The sequence below is a fragment of the Aptenodytes patagonicus genome, chromosome 24 (assembly GCF_965638725.1).
Source record: "Aptenodytes patagonicus chromosome 24, bAptPat1.pri.cur, whole genome shotgun sequence".
Lineage (NCBI taxonomy): Eukaryota > Metazoa > Chordata > Aves > Sphenisciformes > Spheniscidae > Aptenodytes > Aptenodytes patagonicus.
The window spans coordinates 2,003,690-2,012,421 of record NC_134972.1 but is presented as its reverse complement, the minus strand read 5'-3'; the positions used below and the strand labels follow the sequence as shown (position 1 = coordinate 2,012,421).

The 8,732-nt window shown below is 58.4% G+C and overlaps 1 protein-coding gene across 1 annotated transcript; it reads right to left on the bottom strand.

Moving 5' to 3' along the window:
• NKX2-6 (NK2 homeobox 6) lies at positions 1–2,240 on the bottom strand. Its single transcript, XM_076358741.1, has 2 exons — positions 2,108–2,240; positions 1–593 (listed from the first exon to the last, which is right to left on the bottom strand). Exons 1-2 carry the CDS (start codon positions 2,238–2,240, stop codon positions 1–3), a joined length of 726 nt encoding a protein of 241 aa, XP_076214856.1.
• Positions 2,241–8,732: the final 6,492 nt, after the last annotated feature.

Here is an 8,732-nt window from a genome sequence, read left to right as displayed (position 1 = left end):
CTACCAAGCCCTGATCCCCGCTTGCACGGTGGCTTGCAAGCATGCGGGCTGGTGCTGAGCAGCGCTGGCCATGCCCAAGCTCACTTTCATGGCAGGGCTGTTGGGGGTGGTGTTGGGGGGCACCCCGGCGTAGTTCCCCCGGTAGCTAGCACCATACGGGCTGCTGCTATAGGCACTGTAGTAGGAGCTATAGGAGTAAGGGCTGGCGGTGATGCTGTATGGGGCTGGGTAAGGCTGGGAGCCCCCAAGACAGGGTTTGCCGTCCCTGACCAGCACGGGCACTGCCACCCTCCGCGGGGGCAGCGGGTGGGCAGCCAGCTCCAGGGATTTATCCTGCCTTTGCCTCTTGCACTTGTACCTCCGGTTTTGGAACCAGATTTTCACCTGCGTGGAGGTGAGCTTGAGCACGCTGGCGAGGTGCTCCCTTTCCGGAGCGGAGAGGTATTTCTGTTGCTTAAATCGCCTCTCCAGTTCAAACACCTGAGCTTGGGAGAATAAAACTCGGGGTTTTCTCCGCTGTCGCTGCTTGGGATGGTGGCAGGGGTCGGCTTTCTTCTCGTCTGCCTCGAAAGGGTGGGCAAGCAAACATTTTCCTGCAGCGACAAAAACCCAAAGCAAAGTGAGACCCAAGTCCGGTTCTGTTCGCAGTGAGGGTGTGTTTCCGAAGGAGGGATCGAATTGGGAATGGGGACCCTTGGGAATAAGATGAAGTAGGGTTGATAGCTGATAAATTTAATATGAACTTTCCTGTGATGTTTAACGGGAATTCAAGAAAATTCCCCTTTTTTGGATGGAATTAGAAGCCTGACTGTTATGTGAATTTTGGATAACGCCTCCTTTCGGTCCCTCCTAATGATTCCTGTGCTGTTGTGGGTGCTGCCACCGTGGCAGCCCCAGCCTGGAGGGGCACAGGGAAAGTGGGGTACCCCGCAGGCTTGAGTACCCCAAAACACAAGCCTCCTTCCCCACCGTCCTGCTCCGGAGGGATGGAAGCGATTGCAGTCAGACCTCTGGCAGGATTTACCGCCAGCGCCCGAGGAAAGGGGAATCCCGCAGCTCTCTGAATTTAAGCAAAACCAGAAAAACGAAGAGGCTGGGAACGAAGGAGGAAAAAGTGTTAGATCTGAGAGAAGATGCAAAGTAGTTGCTGTTGGGTTTTTTTTTTTAATTTGCTGGGGTTTTGTGTTGCAGGCGAGCTAGCCGGGGGTCTTGCACGGTGATCGCTCCCCGGCTGGTGGGATGCGCTCAGGTACCCTGGCAGCCCACAGCAGGGGCTCAGGGAATTTGAGGGGGGGCTGCGGGGAAATGGGGGTGCTGGAGGGCTCCGTCTGCAGGTGTGAAGCCGTCAGAGAGTCCTCCCCGGGCTCCTCTCGCCCTCTCCGGCTCTCTAGCTCCGTATCCCAGTGCCGCCCAGTGCTCAGGCTCTGGTCCTACTGGTTTCCCCGTTTCTCCGCCCTGCAGCCGCCGGGCATTAGGAAAACACGAGCAGAGGAAACTTTGTCGGATTTTAGCCGCGGGGAGAGGAGGGGCCCCGTCCGATCCCCCCTCGGCGGCCGCTCCGGAGCAGCATCCCCGCCGCCAGCTCCGCGCCGCCGGGGCCGGTCGTGCCTTGGCGCGGTGGTTCCCGTCCCCAGCGGGGACAATTTACGGAGCATCGAAACGGGGTTTTGTGTCATCGAAAACGGTGGCGATTTGTGCCTTTCGGCAGGAAAAAAACCAACCCAGCTACATCCAACCCCCCCCCCCCCCCCGGGCCGTTTCGTTTCCCCGAGGGCAGCCGGAGCGGCGGGGGCGCACGGGGCGGGATGCGCGGCTGCGCCGGGGCTTGCCGGGCTGCCCGGAAAATGCCCCAAACAACCCCCAAACCCCGTACCCTGGGGGAAAAAAAAGGGGGGGTGGAAAGGAGGAAACCCGCCACATGGCCCGCGGCCGACGGCGGGGACCATCGGCTCCGGCGGGATCGCGGTTGGAGGGTGCGAGGATGCAACGGGCGGCTCCGCTTGCCCTCGGTTTTCCACTCCCGGGGAACGAAAGCGGCTCCGCGGGGCCCCCCCGGCCCCGCCGCCCCCCCGGCCCCGCAGCAGCCCCGGTCCCGCGGGTCACTTACGCGGCGGCGGCGGCTCGTCCTCCCCGCCGGGGCTGCGGGCAGCCCGGGGGCCGGGGGCGGCGGGGGGTCCCCCGGCAGCGCCCGGCCGCTCCAGGTTGAGGATGTCCTTCACCGAGAAGGGGGTGGGCAGCATCTCCCAGGGCCGAGGGCGTGGGGGGGGGGGGGTTGGGGGGGGCGGGGGGGGAACCGTCGGAGCCGCCGTGCCCGCAGCGGGGCTGTGCGCTCCGGGACCCGCTCCCCGCCTCTGACCCTCCTGCCGCCGCCGGGCCAGGCACCACCCCCGGTCCCCGCCGCCGGGCCGGGCACCACCCCCGGTCCCCGCCGCCGGGCCGGGCTCGGGGGGGGGGGGGGGGTGTGGGGGGTGTGTGTGTCCCCGGGGGTTGGGGGGAGCAGGGGAAGGCGGGTCGGTCCCTGGGGGAGCTTTCCCTGCCGCCCGGGATGCTCTGGCCCGGAGACGGCTCCCCACGCGCTGTCCCCCTTCAGCCCCCGAGGAAGGAGCCAGACCCCTTCGCCTCTGTATTTCCAAAACAAGGGGAAGCGAGAAAGGGCGGGGGGGTGTATTTGGGCTAAGCTGCAATAAAACAAATCGAGTCCATTTTAGCTCCATTAAGGTCACATTAGTGAGTGGCTTCGGGAGATAAGGGCTGATAAGGGGCGCAGACCACCTAGCTCCTTCAGGCCGCGGGGTGGAGTGGGGGATGCTGCGAGAGCCCCCACCGGCGTGGGCTGCCCCCCGACAGCAGCTCCGGGCCCCAGTGCCCTCCCAGTCTGTCCCAATGCTGCCTTTGTGGGGGGGCACTGAGCCGGCAGACCCCCACCAGGGCACGGTGCGGGACCAGGCCCCCTTCGCATGAGTTTGGGGAGCGGGGCCGGGTCCTGGTAGCCCCGTGAGGCAGCGGCAAGGCAGTGGGGAGCCCCACCGGCCGTGGGGTGATGCTGGGCCTTATCTGAGCCCAGTGACCGGCTATTTCAATTAAAATTCCTGGCTGGCCTCAGGGGCTGGTGTTTGCTGATAGCCCTGACAGAGCAGAGCTAGTTTTTGTCTGGGTTGGGTCGGTATCTCTCGCACCACCAAAATAGCCAAACCGGACTGTTAGGGGAGGCTGAATAAATAAACTACCCAAATGCAGGCAAGGAAGTGAGGGGCTGGAACGGGAGGGAAAATAAATACAGTGGCTTGGGGAGAAAAGCGCTCGCAGCCCCACAGGTCAGTCCTCATTTCTGCGTAATGCACGGGTTCATTCCCGGCCCCTGTAGTCTGTGGTTTTAGCTCTGTGCACATTCATGCCCGTGAGACACCCCTGCGCACGGTGCCTTATTTTCCAGTGTAAAGTAGGAATTGTGACCAAACACATCGTGAGAAGCACTGAGCTCACCTTCCCCGGGAAGGTTTCGCAGCATGTGGCGATGCCTTTGCAGGCCCACAGCGCAGCCCTCCTTCAGCATTTGCTAAATCCCTTTGGCGGGGGTAAAGCTCAGGCCCTGCTCAAGCGGTTTCTTTCGGGCTGCCCTCCTAAAGAGCACTCACTCTCCTCTGAGATGATTTCAAGTCGTGCTGTCCCTTGCTATGGGCCTGATCTTGCTCTCTTTACACTTGGTAGGAGCGTGAATTTTTCAATGTGACTTTTGCACGCTGAAAGGATACCTGGAGGTACTTTTTTTTGCCTTTTTTCGAGCTATTGCACTTGCTGCCCAGACCCCAAAATTTCTAATCCTGTGCAGGAACGACACTGCAGCTCACTTAAACCAGCCCAGGTTGCTCGGGCTGGAGCCTCCTGCCCGTGCCGGCCACCGCAGCGGCTGTGTGCTCCCTGCAGCCCTTCGCTGCAATCCCCACAGACAAGGTTAGCTCCTGCAAACCCACCCTACAAGTCCAGGGCTGTGCCCCATTCGCAAAGCCCCTTCCCAGTCCCCGGCTGGATTCATTGCCACATCTAAATGGCTTGTTTGGGACTCGAAACACCAAAAGGCGAGAGCAAACAGACAGTAACATTACACCTTGGCTTGCTGATGGCAGGAGGCAGCCGGCGCCAAGGTAAAATGCTTGGCTGGGATCGAGACGAGCAGGAAGGAATTGGGGTAAGAAGCTTTATCCGCCCCTAATGACTCGGTGTGGCCAAGATTAATGGAGAGGCTGGAGTTTGGCTCTCAGGACCTGCGGAGAGATGAGGCACTGGGTGGGTTGAGTTGGGGGAGAGTGAAGGAAAACGGAGCTTAACACAGGGCAGCTGGCAGCGGGGCAGGATTAGTGCCCTGCGACGGCCGTGGGGCTGCGCTGGCTGCTCCCCATCCCGCTCCGTGCATCCCCACGGGCTGCATCCAGCCCTCCCTCGCTCGCAGAGCAGCGACAGCCTCTGACGCATCCGGAGGTTTGGATGAGACTTGTAAATCATCTCCGCATGCGCTCCCCTGCCAAAACCCGCTGCCGAGCCTGCCCAGCCCCAGCCCCGCTCCCTGCCCCGTGCCCGGGAGCTTTCCCGGTGCCATGGACATCGGCACTGGCAAAGGCTCGGGCCCTTCTTGCGGTGCTGGGGATGGACCGCGGCTCTTGGCCGCCACGTTTTGGCAGCAAGAGGCCACTGGGGGATTTCTGGGAAGAGGACTAAGAGGATCTATCACAAATGATCATAAATCATCAGCTTCTTTTTGACTGGCAAGTTAATTTTATTACAAAGCTCCAGGGACATTACTCCTCTTTTTAACTAGGTTAGATGAAATCAGGAGAAAGCTGCTTCTAGCCACCGTCGGCGTTTAAACAGGAGGATTTCTATGGCAGCAGCACAACCGCAGCTCCCAAAGTATCTAATTTCTGGCAGCTATCGCTGGGACGCATCAGGATCCCGATGCGATGTCGGAGGAGCATCCGAGGCCCTGGAAACCCGACTCTGCCTGCCCGGAGCAGGATGGGGCAGCCAGCCCTCCCAAGGCACTCCTGCCCTGCCAGAAGGTTTTGTTTTTAAAGTGCTCAGAGTGAGGGAATAATGGGAATATTGACTAATGGGAATAATGGGAATAAAGGGAATAATGAGTGAGGTGGATGCACGGGGGGGGTTGCAAGCACAGACCACGTGTGTAGACATCTCTAAGGGGTTTGCGAATGCTTTGATACAGCTGAAACTAAACTTAAAAGGGTTTTCTATATCCTCTTCTTTTTCCCAGCTACTTTCTGTCCTTTTTCATCAGTGAAATAAAACAAAAAGCAGAGAAAAAGGAAATGATGGCAGAGAGCGAGCTGCAGGCGGGTGAGGGAAAGCAGATTCCCTCTCCAAGGCTTTCTAATAAACATCGGGGAAAAAAAAAAACAGAAAAATGTGCTTCTTTTCAGAATCTGTGGGATAAAAATAACTTTGAAACTTTAGCAAGTTTTCACGGAAAACCCGCTTTCTGCCTGGCTCCGGGACGAAGGCCACGTCTCTGCCGCGCTGGCAGAGGCAGGCAGCGGGTGAGGGCAGCGTGTGGGCAGGGTGTGGGCAGGGTGGGAGGACATCTTGACGTGACAAAGTGCAGGCAGTACAGGCGCAAGGCTGAAATGCCAAAATTGGGGCCGGCTGTCATCGCCTGCCCTCTATTTATCTCTTTTTTTTCCCCACTTTAGCCAGCTCTTACCCTTTTGAGACAAGCCAGCGCTTCCCTGGTGCTCTGCTCCGCCCCTGGCTGCTCTGTTGGGCTGGGTTTTATCACCATTTTTTATCTATTATTTCTGGATTTTTAGGGGACCTGTTGAAATGATAGAATCATAGAACAGTTTGGGTTGGAAGGGACCTCTAAAGGTCATCTAGTCCAACCCCCCTGCCCTGGGCAGGGACATCTTCAACTAGATCAGGTTGCTCAGAGCCCCGTCCAACCTGACCTGGAATGGTTCCAGGGATGGGGCAGCCACCACCTCTCGGGGCAACCTGGGCCAGTGATTCACCACCCTCAGCGTAAACAATTTCTTCCTTAGATCTAGTCTAAGTGTACCCTCTTAGTTTAAAACCATCCCCCCTTGTCCTATCACTACGTGCCCTTGTAAAAAGTCCCTCTCCAGCTTTCTTGTAGGCCCCCTTTAAGTACTGACAGGCTGCAAGAAGGTCTCCCCGAAGCCTTCTCCTCTCCAGGCTGAACAACCCCAACTCTCTCAGCCTTTCCTCACAGCAGAGGTGTTCCATCCCCCTCATCATTTTTGTGGCCCTCCTCTGGACCCACTCCAACAGGTCCGTGTCTTTCTTGTGCTGAGGACCCCAGAGCTGGAGGCAGTGCTGCAGGGGGGGGTCTCACCAGAGCAGGGTAGAGGGGCAGAATCCCCTCCCTCGACCTGCTGGCCACGCTGCTTTGGCTGCAGCCCAGGATACAATTGGCCTTCTGGGCTGCGAGCGCACATTGTCAGCTCATGTCCAGCTTTTCATCCCCCAGTACCCCCAAGTCCTTCTCGGCAGGGCTGCTCTCCATCCCTTCATCCCCCAGCCTGGATTGATACCGGGGGTTGCCCCAACCCAGGTGCAGGTCCTTGCACTTGGCCTTGTTGAACCTCATGAGGTTCACAGGGGCCCACTTCTTGAGCTTGTCCAGGTCCCTCTGGGTGGCATCCCGTCCCTCTGGCGTGTCAACCGCACCACTCAGGTTGGTGTCATCTGCAAACTTGCAGAGGGTGCACTCGATCCCACTGCCTATGTCATTGATGAAGATATTAAACAATCAGGGGGTTTAATCAGGGAGATTAATCAAGGGGATTAAATGGAGAGAGGGTTTCTCAGCTGCTGCTACAGCAATGTTTGCTAGCAGGAGAGGTTTTCTGTGCCAGAAGTTTGGGACTGACTTAAACCAAAGCCCTGTAGCGGAGCCCTGGCCCAAATCATTAGACAGCAGTGCCCTCTGCTTGGACACCGGAGATGTGCAGCTTTGCCTCTCTAAACTCCAAAGCTGAGCACTGAAAGGGGAGAAAAAAAAAATAAAAATCCCCCCCGTGCCCCTTCACCCGCGCTGTTAAAGAGGAGAGGGTCAGCGGTGGGTGCGGGGCAGGAACTGCTGAGGTTTGGGGGTTTGCTGTGTCACGCTCGGGAGATAAAAATAGTGGTTGGTGTTAAAAGTGCTTTCACCGTCTTTTAAGCAGGGGAGTTATTTTTAAATGGGATTATTTTGGTGAAACGTCATGAATAATTCAGTGTCCCCCAGTGCTGGCAGATGGAGGAAATTTAAACTCACAGAATTATATTCTGGGTCCTTGTCTGTCACTTTTTCTAAGGAGACAGCTGTAGGGAGCATCCTTCATCAAACCATCGGGGCTACCTGCTCCTTCTCCCATGTATTTCCGCGATGAAGAGTGCAATCCTCTGGTTTGCAGTGGGCAGACAAATTTCTGCATGTGTGTGTGTGTTACAGCATGGATGTGCAGGGCTGCGCTGGGGCGATTGCCGGGGCCGGTGGCAGCGCCTGGGCTGAAGACGCTGAGCGAGAGCAATCTCTCCCCGTGGAGGTTTCGCGGCCGCTGGGCTGCCCCTTCCCAGCATTTGGACTTGGCAGTGTTGGGTTTACGGTTGGACTCGATGATCTTAAAGGTCTTTTCCAACCTAAAGGATTCTATGATTCTATAGCTGGACATTTTGGCCAGACCCTCCCTGCGACAACAGGTCTGAAAGCAGCCGGGGTGCAGCCTTGCCCCGTCCTCCCCTGCCCTCGGTGCCGCCTGGGTGGCCGTAGGGGGGATGACCAAGGAGCAAAATTTTCTCATCTTTGGGCTTTCTGGGATTTAGCCAAATTCCCGGGGATGCTTTAAAGTCAGGGCTGGGCAGGAGGTGGCGGCGGGGGCGAGGAGAGGGCAGGAGGCACCTGTGGGCTGCCGAAGCGGAGAGGATGGGTGCGGGCAGGCCGAGTGGGTGCTGGGTGGTGGGTGCTGCGGCGTGGCGGGGCCACGGAGCCGGCGGCCTTCGGTCGGCAGATGGCACAAGAGCCGTGGCTGAGCGCCTTGGGCAGGGAGCAGAGCTGCTGGGAAAACATAACTGGGAAAAAAAAGAAGTGCATCACCCTGCAGCTTGCTGAACATTAAGGGTAGAGCAGGAGGCACAGCAGGCGACTGACGCTGGTCCCTTCCAGCCTCCTCCACAGCTCCCAGTGAGTCCCAGCAGGAGCCTGGTCTATCATCTGTCCCACCAGCAGCTCCGTTAGGGTTGGAGCATCCCAACTCAACCTCGGACTTCCCGCAGCTCCATCCTGCTGCTTTGCCGGGCAGCGAGGCTGTGGAGCTCCTGGCTGGGTTATTCGGGAGGCAGCCGAGGGGTTATTTAGCCCCCCCAGGAGCAGGGAGCTGAGGGGGTGCTTGTGAGCACGGTGGAAGCCAAAAAAACCCCAAAACTGGCTGTGGCAAGGCAAATAGGGATGGGACATGGTGGGAAATGTATGGGGTGTTTGGGATGCAAACGCTTCTCGGGGAAGGGGGAATTTGGTCTGTGCCTCTTTGATGCTCCGAGTGCAAAGCGGCATCCCGAATGCATTGCAGCGGTGTGCTCTCCCCTGCCTTCCAGCGGTGCAAGTGGGGTGTAAAATCCTCCATCGCCCTCTGAGCCGCACGGGAGAGGTGTTTCGAAAATCCCCATGAGCTGCGGCGTGCGGGATTGGGGAAAAGCTGAGCTCGGTTATCCTCCGACCTCCC